General features: G+C 31.6%; 1 protein-coding gene across 1 annotated transcript; it reads left to right on the forward strand.

Annotated features, from left to right (window-relative positions):
- Positions 1–3,068: 3,068 nt before the first annotated feature.
- LOTGIDRAFT_157007 (hypothetical protein) lies at positions 3,069–18,006 on the forward strand (the record flags this gene model as incomplete). The annotated part of the gene is made up of 17 exons (XM_009048269.1): positions 3,069–3,139; positions 5,502–5,749; positions 5,866–6,059; positions 6,302–6,392; positions 6,491–6,581; positions 6,755–7,104; positions 7,237–7,401; positions 7,570–7,663; positions 7,978–8,076; positions 8,567–8,744; positions 8,869–8,951; positions 9,211–9,312; positions 9,458–9,584; positions 9,782–9,784; positions 16,919–17,111; positions 17,323–17,465; positions 17,896–18,006. 17 exons carry the CDS (start codon positions 3,069–3,071, stop codon positions 18,004–18,006), a joined length of 2,343 nt encoding a protein of 780 aa, XP_009046517.1.
- Between the last annotated feature and the right edge of the window lie 2,108 nt (positions 18,007–20,114).

Consider the following 20,114-nt stretch of genomic DNA (forward strand, 5'->3'; position numbering starts at 1 on the left):
GCCCAGGTTGATGTGCTTGATTAAACAATAACCTATGCTTACTCTTTTATTACTTCATGTCATAAATTCTAATCTTTGTAATTGGTCATACTTCTAACAAATCTCGTATCAATATTACTGTACATATGAATTGGAAAAATCTGTTGGCACCACAAGTAATTAGTTAGAGCATGAAAGTTTAAATCAAATCCACTGGCAAATATAGGCTTGTATCTTCACCATTGATTTACGAATTTAACCTCAGTTACACTCATATGTTAATAATATTATTTCAAATTTATTCATAATTTAACAAAAATGTGACCAATAGTACCACGATACTTACAGAAATGAGACACATGCAAGTTTCTTTTACAAATATTTTCATGAAAAGGTTTTTAGTGCTGCTTTCTAGACATGAACATTGTATTTATATATTAAAATTCCTTGTAATATCATATTTTATATTTTATTAGAGTTAATTTTCAAGTTGGAGTGTGAGAGCTGTAAGTGAATTTCTGGTATATATTGTTATGTTAAACGGCAATTAATAACAATAGCACCGAGTAACCCTCAAAACAGAAAGTGATAAATTAAGTCAAGTAAACAAATACTGTCTTGTAAGGTTATCTTTCAACATAAATGGTTATAAACAAACTTCTAAAATAATTACTATATATGGTAATAGACTGTAATAGTGCGAAGTTCGTATTTCGTAATAGTGGGACACTGTAATGACCTTTGTTCTGTCCTATATCTCAAGGAGAAAATAGCTACGCGCCTATCGCAATCCAAGAGTCAAAGTCCAAATTGAGTAAGGTAGACTGCCATATTCATTCAAGACAGAGAGAAGCACCTGCTGCGACAATGACTAAATTTAGAATAAAAATATGTAAATTACATCAAGGTTCTCAGAAGACATGTCAAAGAATGTTGACTTTCAAAAATACTGGGATCAAATTATTCTTTATGTGATATTAAAAAGTACAAATACTTAATGTAGAACTTGGCACAGATAGGCAGCAAGAGTTTGAGATGTTTCTCCTGCCCGAGAGACATGCGGCACAGTATCTATCGTAGCTAGAATTTTTAGAAAAATAGGTAAAAAGATAATCTTAAATTTAAGACAATCAAGGTAGCTACAAAGAAGAGAGATTCTAACACAATGATAAGAGCAGATAATTTACATTATAAATTTTAGTACGTATACTTCAGAAAGCTGTCGAAACTTTGATAAAACAGGTATAGAAAAATATTTTCTTGTACCGTAGACATGATTTCTCTTCTTATGAATAATGTCCCTGCATCGGTTTAAAATAACAGTATTTTGTGTGTGAGTGTGTTTTTCCGGAAAAGGGAGATAATTTTGTATTTTCGGAAAGCATCTCGTAATATGAATATGTGCCTATTGAGAATAACTGGTCAATTTCAGATATAATCTTCAGAAAATAAAGACATGAAATGCCTTAAAAACATAGAATTTCATTATTCGATATAAAATAAAGGTAGATAACTCATGACCTTATCATTTCAAAATGCTCGCATTTAATCATGGTTTTATTTGTGTGGCTCTACATACACATCTAGTTTCATTATAACACGCTAAAAATTGTGACTTTTACAATGTTAACTAGCAGTATTATCAAAAACAGGCAATATATACTGAAATAAGAGGATATCTCGCTTATAAAGTGACGTATAACAAAAAAAAAACGTTATTATGCAAACATTTTGAAATTACTCTTGTGTTTAAAGTATCAGAGATTATTTGAACTTGCTGAAAAGATCGTACTCCCAATAACAAATACATCAGTTCAAAAGCTGATACGCACAATTCCAGATCACCTGATACCACTCTGTTTTAGGGAATACATCAAAACTATCATTGCTTATTCTATTTTTGTATTAACGATTATTTTTATCAGATAAAAGCATTTTTATGTTTGTTACGATTATACCACCAAATGCTAATGTACTTTGACCAATACATTGGGCAACTCGTGATATATTGTCTTAGAAACTAAAATATTTCAATTGACGTGGTACACAGGTGACTTTTTTTTTTATTGATCAGTAAATATAACTAAAACGTGAAAGGCGAATAAAATTAGAATAAAAGTTAGTATAATTATATAGATGTGATCATAAAAAAATATCAAAGAAATCCTGGAGAATAGCGAAACAGTAATTTTAAAGACAAGATTAGAATGGTTATAAGTTTTGCTATACTTGTTTTCATGAAATGTTCCAACTGTAATCAATTTGCAGAAACTGTAGATCTGAAACAGTGTTGTATATTAAAATATTATCATAATACACAGTTTTAGGTCTTTAACTACCTACATTATTCAAACTAAGTGTGCCTAAAATACATCATTTATAAAACCACTATCTAAACGAGCTCCATGTGGGTTCTTGTCGGCACTACTTTTAATACAATACTAGTCTTTTTCTCTACTTTCTAATGTACAATCAATTGTTGAATATTATAGCTAGTCTATTCGTGAGTCAGTTTATAGCTCTGCAAATCATTAGACGGTGACCCGGGGAAATTATTAACAGCTAACTAACATCATGAACACCGTTTGTTTCAGAATATTCGGGGTTTATTCGTGCATTTTTCTTTCTTTTTCAAGACATCTTGGTAGATTATTTTGTCGTTTATGCTACCTTATTCAAGTCGACTAATTATTACCGCCCTAAGTTCCGGTCGAGAAGCGAGGTGAATTGTAAAATATTCTTGGTACAACTGTTTCAATAGACCATTTTGGTCTAAACCATAATAATGGGCTGAAGGTATTCAGTGCAATTTCAAAGAGTAACTTGTACTCTGTGACCATTTGTAAAACGCCTCATGGGGGCTTGTGGTGCAAGGGGAAATGCCAGATACATTGGGATAGGGCCGCCATGATATAAAATACACGTTAAATTGATCAAAATCAGCTCTTAAGTCGTCGCTTAAATCAAAGAGAAATTGGTAGGTAAACAATGCTGACATTTTATATTAAAAACCGCCTTTCTTTATCTTAGCTATGTAATATACCCGAGAGAATATATTAAAATAGATACAAGGCCTTTGATAAATAACAATGTTAAATTCAAAATATGTTAAATTAATGTCTGCGGAATCATTAACTAAAGGCTCTAAAGAATTGTGGAAGTAAGTTTTATTGTAATAATAGAGTATATTATGTATGATATATTGAAGTTTATTTTTTAAAATTGGAACAAGCAATTTTAGATGTTAGAATCTGTATCAAGTGTATCAAATTTATAAACGTAGGTTGCTTCCACGTATAAATTAGTAAAAGAATTTGGTGAGTTTTGCAGAAATTTTAATATTTTTGAGAATGTGTGATAAACATTGGGAATTAATCATGGTTTGACGCTTGACCTTTCCACCATCTTTTTTTCAGACAAAGTTGTGGCATCAAAGACAAAATACACCATTATTCTTTGATTGTTTTTTGTTTTAATTATTACCTTCATCATAAAACATGTTAACATTTACTCAACTACACGGATACCTTTGATTGTCGCTCTCTGTAAAAAAAAGTATTCAATCATGTGTGTGAAACGCATTCTACGTGATAACAAAAAAGAATAATTGCATAATTGGCAGGCTATTTATCTCTACAAACCACCTCACAAATCTAACATCTAATCAGCATTTATAAAAAAAAACTATATACATGTATTATGGAACATAGTCGAATTTTGAGGGGAGGCTACAGGAAATCATAACAAATATATCACAGACGACGCATTAAGCAAACTATAATTAAAAACTTTCATAATTCTGATCATAAATATTTATACTTACTTACTTATATTAAGTAAGAATGATCGCATGATCTTGTTTTAGAGAGATTACTTATTGCATCGTATTTAATAAAACTGGAATATGATATACCAATCTTTATGATCGGTATTCTATTTATCCGAATAGTCAAAACATTTTTTTTATACGTACTTAAAAAGTCTTTGTGCTCTTGATAAGATGAATGGTTATGTCACACTTACACTGACACGATTTTCGTCGTCGTATGCAATGCACTACCAAAGGATTGACTGTACTGACAAACACTGATACACAATGGCACTACTTGTTTTCGCATTTGTTGTGTTGTTTGCATGGTTCACTGCGTGACATGAACGGACATCATCGTATCCCGTACGTATCAAGCGCTAACAGAAGTGTCAGTGTGACTTGACTAGAAGGCGCTTCATCTTCAGCTGTCGCACCATCAAGATAATACTGACTGTTTTTAAAAGAATATTTTGAATAGTAATTCTTGTTCACGAGTAACGGTCGTTACTTTGCTTCTTAATAAAAAGCTGCTGATATTAAGCTTTGTTGGAATGATCGACGGGCTGTTTAATTTTCTTCTCACTCAATAAAAAGTTTAGTCAGGTCTGTGATGGTGCATGCAATAAGCGAACATAACTGGTATATACTTGGTAGTTTGTTTATTAACATATTACAAACATGGTTAGCGGATCACGGTTAACGATAAAATGACTTCAATTTCGACCTAAATCGTGAATACAAATGGCGTTTCCAAAGGGATTGCGGGAGGTCAAATTAGTGTAGGACAGATGCTGACCGGACAAATGCTAAACGGACAGTTGCTTACCACAGAATTGAGAAAGAGGATAAGTGCTCTTTGATCACCCAGAATTCAATCAAGATTGGGTTGAAGAAATGTTTTAACATTTAACAGGATGACCACTGACACTAGACTATTTAAAGTCTAGTGTCAGTGGTCACCCTGTGTATTAGCATTAGCTCTCATTATATTAGTGTTGGGGCAATTTATCGAGTAATACCAAGATTAAAAACTTAACCGTATCCAGTTAAATATACGATAAACATATCTCTCTTTAATAGTCTACTTTTTATATTTATTGTTAACTACCTTAAAGACCATGGTTCACCATTTTCGGGGCTAATTTTGGTCTTGGATATATGTAAATAATCTTCAGAATTACTAGAACTGCACGAAATTCGCACTATACCTCTAGAAATTTCACTTTTTATTTTTGTCTTTTCTATACATTGCAGAGAATCAGAAAAAGATGAGTCGTCATTTTAACTATCAAACGTAGTTAATTCTGGAAGCACATGATTTGAAGACTTAAATTCCGACGGTGAGCTCCGAACATTATTATTGATAAGCTAAGCTAAACGATTCTGAGACTAAGATTGGTCAAATGCATGGCGAACTGTCCCTTTAATAATGTGTTGAGGTATGATAAATATTATCATGTTATAATCCATTTTAACATTAGTATACACATCCATGGAATATTGAATCTTTTATCTTTTATTGTACGTCATTAGTCTAGTTTTTGCAATCTTTGAAACTAAACTTTGAAATATTTAGTTATACGACAACAAATTTCACGAAGTGAAGCTGATAAGGGAAAGGATAGCGACAGAGATATATTATTTTCCATGACTTCAAAATGGTATCTTGGTATCATCTTGTATTGGTTCTGTGTCTTTTTTTTACTGGTAGACACGTTTCCTCAGAAACTTCGAATGAACAATCAAATATTACTACTGCAAAAATTGATCTCGAATGGCTTCAACAAGTGGCGGATGAATTATATGATGACGACTCAATAAGTTTCGTTAGAGGAATATTTCAACCTTTTTCTAATTTGTTGAATATGATACCGAGTCAATTTCTTGGTGATAAATGTCCTAAAGACAGTCTGGAACTACTGATGGGTGTTACCTTACTTGACAAGTGGGCATTACAAAGTAAGTACGAAAAAATTAAAATCCAAATTGATACAGATTAAGGTGATTCAAAGTAACAAGTTACTATTCTACTGAAGGCAATGGAGAAAGTACTAAATTTTCTGCATTTTTTTCAGTGATAGATGCTAGTGGAAAACCATCTAGAAATTTATTACAAGGAAACAATATATGGTTTGGTAGTTATGATGATTGTTTAAAAATACATCATACAGTTCCTGATAATACTGGACATGTTATAGATGGGGCTTACGCAACAATGAAGATGCCATTACCTAAAGATGTTACTTTAATGTTCAGTGCTGGGCTTAATGTAAGTATACGACTTGTTTTCTAAAATCACGTTATATTTAAATGATGCCAAGATGATTTACCGAAATTTAATACATTGCCACTCAAAACTAGCTTTCATAAGCACAAAAGTTTGAAGAATCTAAAAGGAGCTTTCTAGAATTGTTTCGCCAAAGATTCCGATTACTTGACTAATTCACTACTTTAAATTAACCAAAAAATATAAGTTGGTTCCAATTGTAATCTTTATTTTTTAATTTCAAGGTATTTGGTGAATCATCTGAATATCTCAGATGGGATCTTTGTGTCCCAAAATCATGTTCCAGTGACCAGATCATATCTATGTTTCATACCAGTAAGTATTCATTTGGTATAATATATATATATATATATGCTGATTAACTGATCAAATGATAAAACCCGATAAAACTTCCCATATCTCTTTGGTTGCAGCACAACTAAGATCTCTGGGTTTTTCAATAGCATCTGTTGATTTTGTTGGTCCGAAATCTCTGGAAGGTGATACAGCATCTTACGTTTCTATGTAAGTTTTTATAATTTTATACCTTACCATGCTTGATTCGAATCAGATAAAATAAATGTACAAGTAGTTCAGAAATACTGTTTTATGGCTCTGATTCACAGAGGGTTGCAAATCATTTATGGCAGGCGTTTTTTATTGTCATTTTTAAAACATTCCTGAATGATACCTTTCAGAGCAATTCTAGGTTGTTTTGTATTGTTATGTATTATTGGTACAATATGGGATATTATACAAGATAGATACACCACTTCCACAAAGGCCGCCGACAACTGTCATCAAAATAGTGGAAAACAAACTGGGACAGGAACAGGAACTGTTATAAATGACGATGGACAACTTTCTACAAGGAGAGATGCGATTGTGAAACAAACACCTGATAACTTTAATACTGTTGATCATCGGCAGCGAAATGATATGTCAGAATCAAATGGTATCTCACAACCAAGTAACAGTTTACAACTTACTAGCGTACATGTTGAGGATGTTGTCTTAAAAGAGTCAAAACCAAGCCTTCAAAAATCAAGTACGTGTTGAAACTACTATAGCATCACGAATAAAGATGAAATACTAATATGAAAGGTTTATTACCGCAATTGGACATGCATTGGAATATTTTCACGTTAAAAAATACATTATTATGTCATGACTTTTTCAGATTTATCTAGAGTTTTGCTGGCATTTTCTGTTCGTGAAAATGGTAGAAAATTATTAAACTGTTCTACACCTCCTGGTTCACTTGGTTGTTTAAATGGTATACGTGTATTAAGTATGGCTTGGGTTATACTAGGCCATTCAATAAGAATGTCAATAGAGCAATTAGGTTTGTATCTTCATCAAGCAACGGAGGCATTCTCTACCCTCAAAAACATTTTCACTGTATCATGCTATATTTTTTTAAATTTATATTCTCGACGTTTACTAAACACATTTTTGTCATAAAATCATTTACCATCTTTCTGGCTTTTCATCTTATTCTATATCTTTGCAGAAAATAAAACAGATCTGTGGAACATGTCCAAAACCTTTTGGTTTCAATTTATTCCCAATGGTTCGCTTTCAGTTGATACCTTCTTTTTCTTAAGGTTAGTTATTCTTTCAAAAGTATTAACAACAATTTCACACAGTGACCGAATCGATATGGTGTTACAGAACATTTAGGGAAATTGGTATATAGCGGTCGTTAGTAATAAGTTATCTTTAAGTTTTCGAAACGTTCTCTATAGGTTACTGGTTAATATCACGTTACGTGCAATTAATTATAAAAATGTGAATACGCTCGTAGGAAGAAATATATTTTGATATGTTCAATGTTAAAAAAAAATTCGTCAGTAGCTCAGAATAAGCACACGTTTTAGAGAATGTCGATTTTTGAAAGGCTATTTAACTTATATTTCAGTGGTCTGCTTGTGTCATATCTTTTTATAAGAGAAGTACAGAAAATTGGAAAAGTCTCCATAAAACAGATGGGTTTATTTTACTTTCATCGTTTCTGGAGGTAAGGATTAGCTGAACGTTATGTGACAGGTTGACGAGAAAGATGGAATTTGCTGAATTCGAAATTTTTTTACATCGGGATTTGGTCGATTATATATTCTCTACATAACAGAGTCACATTTAGTATTTGGTCACAACTACTTAGCATGAGGCTATTTATCTTTATCATTCATATTGGTCGGTCGATGCAGTAGTGTACATGATATGTTCATGCCGTTTAAGAGTAAACCGAAAAACATATTTCTCCTTCTTCGTTTCGCATTATGCTAATTGATTACTAACCTGAACATCATGAATACTTTACTCCAAAGGTTTTTGCCCACCTTCATTTAAGATTTTGGTGATGTTTACGAAAGCGTGTTACTCAGTTCACGCTGGATGTTACGGACAGTGTTGAAACCCCTACCAACCAACAAAAGCATTCTGAACACTCTATACTGCTAAAGACATCGATATATAGCTGTACATTAATTCTCTGTACATGTTTTCAGATTAACGCCGCTCTATATGATAGTGATAATGATATATACAAACCTAACGAAGTATTTTATTGAGGGGCCTATGGAAAATCGACTAAAAGCCTTATTAATAACTGAAGAAAGCTGTAAAAGTTCTTGGTGGACTAATTTATTGTATATAAATAATCTGTACTTTGGAAACCATAGAATGGTAAGGATTTGAAGAGTGCCACAAATTTCTTTTCTTGAAACCTTCAAACGATGGAAAATGTACATACATGTTAACAATATTTTTGTCAAAAACTGGCATCATTGATATATTTCTTATTTTACAGTGCATGGGATGGAGCTGGTATCTGGCTAATGATATGCAGTTCTACATACTCAGTCCATTAGTCCTTGTTCCACTTGCTCTTGGGTAAGACAGCAGATTGTGTAAAACACAATGTTTTTGATTGACTAGGAATCTTCAATCTTCAAGATTAATCATCTTATCATAATGACACCTACCATGCCTTTCAGAAAGTCCCCTTTAATCACATTTGTTATGTCATGAGATTTATTCAAATTATTAGAAGATACAGTTCAGTAGACAACATTGCAATTTCTGAATCCTGGTCATCGTCTGCTTGTGCTTTTGAGAGGAGTCTAATAAAATCTTTGCGTTTAATTTTCAGCTATCGTGTTATTGGATTATTGATTATATTGTGTATGGTTGCTTCTCAGATTATATCTACGGGTTATATTGCATGGCATAACGGAAATCCAACTCTTGAGACGTAAGTAAACAATAAGTAAAGATCTGAGTTCATAAAGTTAACGTTATTTTTGAGACATGTTATTAATTTTAATAATAAGATCTAGATCACCAAAATAACCTCGATGGGTATGCCAAAAATATTTTATTTCATTTCTTATTTGCAGACAACATGGTGCACAATTCTTTAAAGAAGTTTATATAAAACCATATGCTAGAATAGGGGTGTATGCCATTGGATTATTATTGGGCTATATTATTAACAGAACTAAAGGCAAACAGCATATTTCTGGGGTACGTCATTCTTTTCCATGGTAATTTGATAGTTAAATCATGTGCATATGATTTTGTGTTGATACTAATATTCGTCGCATTGTAATTGTTAGTACTGAAGATTTATTTGCAAAATACATCTATTGTTATAGTAGTTAGTTATGTTATATTAATATATTATATAATATAAGTAGTATTGTTATATTGATATATTATAGGTGGTATTTTTATATTAATATATTATAGGTAATATTGTTATATTAATATACTCTAGATAGTATTGTTATATTAATATATTATAGGTAGTATTGTTATATTAATATATTATAGGTAGTATTTTTATATTAATATATTATAGGTAGTATTATTGTTATATTAATATACTCTAGATAGTATTGTTATATTAATATATTATAGGTAGTATTGTTATATTAATATATTATAGGTAGTATTGTTATATTAATATATTATAGGTAGTATTTTTATATTAATATATTATAGGTAGTATTGTTATATTAATATATTATTAGTAGTATTGTTACATTAATATATTATTAGTAGTATTGTTATATTAATATATTATAGGTAGTATTGTTATATTAATATATTATAGGTAGTATTTTTATATTAATATATTATAGGCAGTATTGTTATATTAATATATTATTAGTAGTATTGTTACATTAATATATTATTAGTAGTATTGTTGTATTAATATATTATAGGTAGTATTGTTATATTAATATATTATAAGTAGTATTGTTATATTAATATATTATAGGTAGTATGGTTATATTAATATATTATAGGTAGTATTGTTATATTAATATATTATAGGTAGTATTGTTATATTAATATATTATAGGTAGTATTGTTATAATAATATATTATAGGTAGTATTGTTATATTAATATATTATAGGTAGTATTGTTATATTAATATATTATAGGTAGTATTTTTATATTAATATATTATAGGTAGTATTGTTATATTAATATATTATAGGTAGTATTGTAATATTAATATATTATAGGTAGTATTGTTATATTAATATATTATAGGTAGAATTGTTTTATTAATATATTATAGGTAGTATTGTTATATTAATATATTATATTTCGGGGAAGGGAGGGTTTGATTCTCCCAAATGTACAGGCCTAGGATGGAGCAGACACTTTATTTAGAAATTAGGATTAAGGGTCTTGATATTGGGTTTTCTTCTGTTCTTATTCTGATCTGAAATTAGAAAAAATAACTCGCCCAATGGGCGAGAAGTATAGTATAATCTGTTATGTACTAATTGTTTTTAGTTTACTATGAACAATATTATCATTTAAGTTCTTATTTTTTGAATATGCAACTATCATTTTCTGCTTATAGACATGGGGGAATTTTTCTTGAAGGCTCTTATAGTGGGCATGAACTATCTTGCTTGCTCAATTGCTGGTTGTATTAAACGGGACAACAAAGGGTGCTATGCCTACATTATGATGAATATTTAGTCCTATAGGTCTTGCTGTATTCAATGTCTCAATCCAATGGGCTTCCCTAGATTGACGGAATTTGGTAGTTTCATCTTCGGGCAAGTCAATTTCTATACGCTCAATTGGGATTAGGGCGAGATCGTCTATTGAATGGTCGTCGAGGTTGAAATGATTAGAAACAGGCTTGTCTTTCTTTAATTTGATGTCTGACCTATGAGCATTAAAGCGAGTTTGTAAATTATTCTTAGTTTCTCCTACATATTGTTTGGGGCATTTCTTGCATGAAATTAAATATATTACATTCGAATGTTCACATGTTAGATGTTCCTGGATCGAGTACCTTTTATTCGTTGCTTACAAAATAATGAGTTTCTGATATAAAGGGACATGTTTTGCATCTACTGGACAAACATGGAGCACTTCTTAAACCTGGAGGTACTTCGGCATAAAGTCTGCTATCTGTGCTAAGGTGGAATTTTTTATGTTTCGTAAAAATCGTTTAGAGTACCCACGCTCTTTCAGTTTTGAGAAAACAATCGTACAGGCTTGGTTGAAATAAGAAGATCTTGTACAAATTCGATGAAATCGTAAAACTTGTGACTTAATTATACCAGAAAAGGTATATTTTGGGTGAAAGGAGCTCTTGTGCAAGAGTTGATGAGTATCAGTTTCTTTGAAATACACTTTTAATATCCAGTTTATTTGTTTCTGCTATCGAATCTCCCTTAAAGACTGTGGTATCGAGAAAGTCTATGCTTTTGTCACTCACGTTTGCGGTTAGTTTGATAGAAGGATGGTGGTTGTTGAGAATTTCAAAGAATTTCCAAAACTGTTGGATAGAATAAGTCCAAACCATAAAAATGTCATCCAAAAAGCGTCCGTAAAAAAGTGGGTCAAATGGACAGAGGGGCAACACCTCACGTTCCCACTCTGCCATGAAAAGGTTTGCGTACGAAGGGGCGAATCGTTTGCCCATTGCTGTCCCTGAAGTTTGTAAATATGTTTTACCATTAAATGTGAAATCGTTTCGACTAAGACAAATCTCTAAAAGCTGTAGAATTGCATCGTCGGGTCTGTTTGGATCTGGGTTTCTATTAAAAGCTTTACGAACTGCCGTTAAACCAGTAGTGTTATCGATATTGGTATACATAGAAGAAACGTCGATAGAAATTAAAATAGCATTAGAGGGAACTCGAAGATTTTTCATTTTATTGACAAAATCGGTTGTGTCTTTAAGGTAGGCGCGATGTTGACATGCTAGAGGTAGTAAGAAATGATCAATGTATTCTGACACTGCATATGACTCACTACCACAGTCAGATATAATCGGGCGGCCTTTAGGGATTTTATTCGAGATAAACCACAACTTGGTTGGATTTTTATGGATTTTAGGCAAAGTGTACAAATGTCTCTCGCGACAGTCAGGTTTGGCAGACAGATAGTCATATTGTTTCTGTTTGAGATAACTAGTTTTGACTAAATCGGCAAGAATATTGTTAATCATGTTAGCAGTTTCTTTGAAAATTGGTTTCGGTAAAATGGCATAATGTTTAGGATTATTCAGTTGATTCTCTGCTTCTGAAACGTAATCCTCCCTATTCAGAATGACACAACATGAACCTTTGTCACTCTTTTTAATAACTATGCTATCGTCTTTCTTAAGTAAGTTTAACGCTTCACGTTCCACTCGTGTGAGATTAGGCTTTTCGTGTGTTATGGAAAGGTTCACAGTTTGGCTATTCATAATCACAAATGCTTTCAATATTTCAGGATGGATGGCGGCCTGAGGGGGTGTCCACGTGGATTTAGGAATAAACATTGTTCTAGCACCACGTGGGGGGTGCTAAGATTTCGTTGAAATCGTTCAATGGATGGTCGGAGATAATTCAAGTTAGCTATCTTTGGTGTGGGAATAAATTTAAGTCCACGGTCTAAGATTGGATGCTCAAGCGGTGTGAGAATTTTGCGGCTCAAGTTAACTACAGTTTGGCCTAGCGGTGGCCTCTCAGTATTTTTATCCCCAGTAATTAGTTTAAAGACTTACTCGATGCTTGAAGCTGGTGTATCCAAAACAAATAAATGCTGTTTGCTGTTTCTGGAGACCAATGAAGATTATCAACTGGTTCGAATTCTTCTTCGTAGGGTGGCAAGATTGTTGCGCTGTTGATACTGGACTCCATCATCATGTTGTTGAGAGTGCTGAGGTTCTGTTGTGCTTTCTTCCAGATTTTATTTGAAATGGGTATACATGTGAAGAGGATCTTGGAGTTTGGGAAGGTTTTGTTGGCTGTGGCGATTAATTTCTGGGATTGGTTAAAGGATTGGTAGCTGATCACGGTTGTTGAGGCCTACATGAAGAATAATGGTAGTAGGTTTGGGATCATGGTCGTATGATTCCAGGATTGACTGTATGTGATGGATTTGGGCACTGGGGTAAGAATGTATTTCAGTGTCTGAACTGGTTTTGGTAATTCGATTCAGGTTAGATGATCCAATAATTAAGGTAGATTTCTTTAGAGCGGGTAGCTTCCATAATGATTTGTCCTTGGTTTGGTGATAATACGAGTCTGAAAGTGAAAAGAGAAGGGAGTGCCCTCTCTACGAGAGCGTTTACCTATGTCTGCTGGACTAGGAGTAGGTGAACTTGGGGCTCGTTTAGGGGTTTGGTTCGGCAGCGTCGTGGCTCTAGACGGTGCAGGTGTAGTGTCCATTTCAGTTGGTAGAGATATGGTTACTCTGGTTTTTGTTTCGTTGATTGTTTGGTAGAACTTGGTGATTACAGCTTGAGTGAGACGTTTCCCATAGGAGCGACGGGCCCAGGACAGGGCATGAGAAACGATGCGGTCGACGGCAGGTGATGGTAAAGACTTGGTACGAATGGTGGTCAGCTTCTCTTGAAGTGTGGTTTGGTAATGGTCGATCAAGACCTGCGTAACCTTAGAGAGCCATGTCCGATTGGGGGATCTAATTGTGACCATTTTTCATTTGTTAATTACCTACTCCGATTTCCAGGATTGGTTGGTCTTGGTCAATTTGTCCTTTTATTTCATTTTTATCTTATTTTGTTATATTTTAATGTTTAATTCAGCTAGGTTCCCTTATACTCAGTTTTACTGTATTTTTCACTAAAGGGAGATAATCATGTTGAAATTCACCTTTAGATAAGTGGGCCAAGCATGGGTCGTATTTATTTCCATTTTATTATATGTTCACAATATGCTACAAGTCATTAGCTTTCATGTGATATGCATTTTAATAGGGTAGGGCTTGGGTTCGTATTTTTTATGTATTATTTTAACTCATAAGAGTACCAGGCAAGTCGGTTTATGGGGCACTCAAAATGTATTCACAGATACACTGAGACTCCAGAACACAGAAGTCTGAAGGAACGGTTCCCTATGTAAGTAGAGAGGCTTACATAGTAAGAGGAGATTAGGGAGATTTTGAATGAAAGATACTAGGTGTTAGTATCCTTATCTACTGTACCGATACCCGTTTCCGCTCGGCGGGTACTCAATTTTGTTGAATAAAGTATATTTTGTTGTCAAGTGTGAATTATATATGTCTCTTTGACCTATATCTTGGTGTCTGTGGGTAACATAATATTCGCGTCAACAGCTGATGTTTCCATTGCTGGACGGATAAAACTATCCAACTCAGAGGCTTTGCGTTTGAAGGTAAACGCTGGTTGGCCTTGCTGCTGAAGGGTAAGGATTGCCAAATGATGGAGGCACTGCAAAACTTGGAAGGTCAGGACGATGGTTACCTCTTGATTGGTAGGTGTTGTGGGTAGGTCGGCGATGGGGTGGGATATAGCTGGATGGGTTGGTTGGTGGTCGGCGATTGGTAGGTGGTAGAGGTCGATGGAAGACAGGGCCGTTGTAGGTTACGTGATATTGGTTTGGTTGACGATTAGTGTTTCTATGTCTGGCTTCTTGCCAGTGGTTGTTGTAGTTGGGGAGCATAATGAAAATAACTTGAGGTTAGAAAGGGAATGTACAGCGGATGTAACAGGAGGAAACTGTATATGCTAGCGTGAAAATGTGGGGATCAAATTATGCAAATAAGTCAAACTGGGTTTGGGGAGATATAAAGTAAGATGAAAGTTATGATGAAAAATGCAAAAATATATATTTAGGTGATAAATAACGCTAACAATGTTGTGAAAAATTATAACAAGTAAAACAAAAACTTACGCAATTGACACGAACCGGTTTTCGAAATATTATCCTTTTTCAAGTGTCGAGGAATGGTTATGTAATGAGGTTGAATTTGCGATTTATATTAATATATTATAGGTAGTATTGTTATATTAATGTATTATATGTAGTATTGTTATATTAATGTATTATAGGTAGTATTGTTATATTAATGTATTATAGTTAGTATTGTTATATTAATATATTAAAGTTAGTATTGTTATATTAATATATTATAGGTAGTATTGTTATATTAATATATTATAATTAGTATTGTTATATTAATATATTATAGGTAGTATTGTTCTATTAATATATTATAGGTAGTATTGTTATATTAATATATAGTATTGTTATATTAATATATTATAGGTAGTATTGTTATATTAATATATTATAATTAGTATTGTTATATTAATATATTATAGGTAGTATTGTTCTATTAATATATTATAGGTAGTATTGTTCTATTAATATATTATAGGTAGTATTGTTCTATTAATATATTATAGGTAGTATTGTTATATTAATATATTATAGGTAGTATGGTTATATTAATATATTATAGGTAGTATTGTTATATTAATGTATTATATGTAGTATTTTTATATTAATGTATTATAGGTAGTATTGTTATATTAATATATTATAGTTAGTATTGTTATATTAATATATTATAGGTAGTATTGTTATATTAATATATTATAGGTAGTATTATTATATTAATATATTATATAATATAAGTAGTATTGTTATATTAATATATTATAGGTAGTAATTTGATATTAATATATTATAGGTAGTATTGTTATATTAATATACTCTAGATAGTATTGTTATATTAATATATTATAGGTGGTATGGTTATATTAATATATTATAGGTAGTATTGTTATATTAATGTATTATATGTAGTATTGTTATATTAATTTATTATAGGTAGTATTGTTATATTAATATATTATAGTTAGTATTGTTATATTAATATATTATAGGTAGTATTGTTATATTAATATATTATAGTTAGTATTGTTATATTAATATATTATAGGTAGTATTTTGATATTAATATATTATAGGTAGTATTGTTATATTAATATACTCTAGATAGTATTGTTATATTAATATATTATAGGTAGTATTGTTATATTAATATATTATAGGTAGTATAGTTATATTAATATATTATAGATAGTATTGTTATATTAATATATTATAGGTCGTATTGTTATATTAATATATTATAAGTAGTATTTTTATATTAATATATTGTAGGTAGTATTGTTATATTAATATTATTATAGGTAGTATTGTTATATTAATATATTATAGGTAGTATTGTTATATTAATATATTATAGGTAGTATTGTTATATTAATATATTATAGGTAGTATTGTTATATTAATATATTATAGTTAGTATTGTTATATTAATATTATTATAGGTAGTGTTGTTATATTAATATATTATAGGTAGTATTGTTATATTAATATATTATTGGTAGTATTGTTATATTAATACATTATAGGTAGTATTGTTATATTAATATATTATAGGTAGTATTGTTATATTAATATATTATAGGTAGTATTGTTATATTAATATATTATAGGTAGTATTGTTATATCAATATATTATAGGTAGTAATATTGTTATATCAATATATTGTAGGTCGTATTGTTTGTTGGAACACTAGTAGCAGGTACTGCAGGTTTATTAGTAAATTATCTAACATATGATCAGTTTATTGGAGATCATACACATTGGGAATCTGAATCTAATATCGCCTTCCAAACATTATTTAGACCGGTCTGGGCCCTAGCACTGTTCTGGCTAGTATTTGTTTGTGTACATGGATATGGCGGTAAGGATTGTCACTTTTCCTTGAACTGACTTCCTGATTAATGTCTTTAGAATTATGTTTCTTTTAAATTTACGGATGAAAGTTGAATTATGACAGAAGAACGACTTGTGCAAAAATTCTCAATTGTAATTATCACTTAAAATTCAACGTAAATTATGAAGACGTGTAATGCACAAAATACAAAAATATGTATAATTCATTTACTTTACAGGTTTTGTGAATACAATATTATCATGGGGAGCCTGGATACCACTTTCTAGATTAACATATGCAGCTTATTTAATTCATCTGATAGTTTTGACAGTTTTTCTTGGAAATATGAGAGGATATGGATATCTGACAAGGTTTTATATAGTTAGTAAATTCAGTGTTTATTTAGTATAAGCTAATTTCCGGTGCAGATTTTGAAAAGTGGAAAAAACAACATCGCAGTTTTAATGCGAAGTGAAAAAAAATGAAAGCTGTCCAAAACAAAAACACAAGAGAAAATGAAATAGAAAATACAAGGATAACCATCTCTCTTGACTACAAATATAAACAATGATTTTACAAAAAATGATTATTTGTGTACAATGGGAGAAAGGCTTTTAACACAGTTCGTGTTATTTTCAGCGCATACAACACTGGTAGCCCATAATTTCACAAAAATCCTATTGTTAAATAAATACTCAGTTGTACCATACAATCTATCTCCAGATTAAAACGCACCTGGAAAGCTTTTGGAATGATTTCTTTCGGATACATTTCTTTTTCTTTTTTTTAATTTGTTTGTTATACTTTACAGATGAACAACTATATTGGTATATTTGCTATAACTTATGCTGCTAGTTTTATTATCTCGGTAGTAGTTGAAGCACCCTTCTTAGCTCTAGAGAAAGTTATGTTTAAACGATGATGTTTTACAGAAGAGAAAAAATGTACTTTTTGATATAACTTGATATCCATCAATATAATATTATCACTATTATGTTATATATACTGAGTAGATATCAATTTTGCCCTAGTGACCAAAAGTGTCCCTGAAAAGTGGCGGCTCTAAAGAGGGGGGATTTTTGTGGTAATATGCAATTTCTCATTGTTTTAATGAGTAAGATTATGATTAATGAACTTAGTATGGCGCTCATTAGTGCTCTAACATGAGCATTCAATGGCACTTTACAAACACAAATATTTCTAGATTATAGTCAATGTCTATATACATACACACAAAGTTGTTTTAGGTAAAGGTTCTTCTAAAAAAAGATGTGTCTTCTCTTAAAAGTGTCAACAGATTTACAGGGTTTTGTTGTAGGTACATGAAGATTAAGACACGTGGAAGATCTTGTACGATACGGATTAATATCTAGAGTTAAGAGATCCGATAAATATTTTGGAACCAAATTATTTAGACATTTGTATGCCATCCGAAGACGTTTGTACTCTTTATAGACAAACTTGATCTGGATGAGTTTCTTGATTCTCTGGACCTATTGGTAAAGGTTCGATCCACCTCTTCGACGAAAAAACCTTTAGGTCATGTGAATACATAAAGTTCTTCATTATATATTTCCTATTATCTAGACCCCCCACAATACTAGTGGAGTGGTATTTGAGACAGATCTGTCATGAATTCAACCCTCTCACCGAACAACCCATCTTCACAAGGTCAAATAATAACGAACATCATTGGGCACTTTTCTTGTATCATGGCGGTTAGTAAAATGCAAATATTTGATTGTTCTATAGAGAATACAGAAAATCAGAGCTCTCGAAAGAAAACAACATAGCGACGCGTGTAACTGCAAGCGAAATAATTTTGATCACGGTATTTGATTGACTAATTATTCAACTCTCACAAGGGAAATAAACTGTATATTTAAAGTTTCGTGCTACTATCAAACAAGAAAAGTGTCATGTGATATCAATGTTCGTAAAAGCCTTGCATTGTGAAGATGCAAACCACGATATTTACGAGTATTGAATTTACGTATGACTTTGAAAAGGGTACATTATTCAAAATATACCTAAATTTATAAGAAAAAAATATTAACACTCAAATCTTTGAAATTTGTTACACTATATATAGGGACCTTGCAATTGGACTTGATCTACCATGCAAGGTGTGATAAAGCAGACATCAATAACGCCTAACGTCATTTAAAGGAAGGTTACTGAAGGTGCGAATCTAGTCCAGTATTTTCTTTATCAGCAATTTCATTCAATAAAAATGTTTTGATGTAGTTACTTCGTGGGCTTCTTTGTCATTCTCTTTCTTTCTATTTTCGTGATGCATAATATTTAAACTTAGGCTTGAAATTCTTTGTGGTAAAAATAATCATCACGAAGACTTCGTGAGATGGTGTTACAGTAACACATTTAACATCTTCGTGAAATCAGTGCCTAAATTAAATACTACATCAAAGTCAGAATAGAAATATGAAGAAATAGAATCAGTTTATATCAATGTCGATATGTTTAGCATACCATTCTGTTTGTTATCATAAGTCGAATATTTCCTTGGCTCAAGATGTTCCCGTTAGCCGGATATATGCCTACACCTGTAGCAAGAGAGTTACTTCCCCTAGAAAAGTCATGTTTACAGAAACAACACTTCTGGCTAGCAGAGGAAACCTGAAACTCCCTATAGCCGACTCTGTTTAGATCTTTCCTGTATTCCACACATCAAAGAAGGAAGTAGATGCCTTGAAGCGTGATAGATCAACGTGTATTTTTGTATTGTCTTTTCCTTCGTATTATTCACAATCTTCATTTAGGATTACAAGTTTAGTTGACAGAATTTGAAAATATCTCAAACAATGCTGACCTTTCTGCTTCATTTTTATACCTTTTCAAATCATAAAGAAGTAGTATGCACCATCTTCGCAATAACAAGTTATTAATAATTCAAGTCTTTGCTTTGGAAGATATATAAATTTTTGTCAACAGTGTAAAGCCATTCTTGGTTTTTCATTCTTTTATGAACTTCATTTATTTTGTATACAAATTTCAAAGCGGGTTAAAAAT

This window comes from Lottia gigantea (assembly GCF_000327385.1).
Source record: "Lottia gigantea unplaced genomic scaffold LOTGIsca_12, whole genome shotgun sequence".
Taxonomy (NCBI): Eukaryota; Metazoa; Mollusca; class Gastropoda; family Lottiidae; genus Lottia; species Lottia gigantea.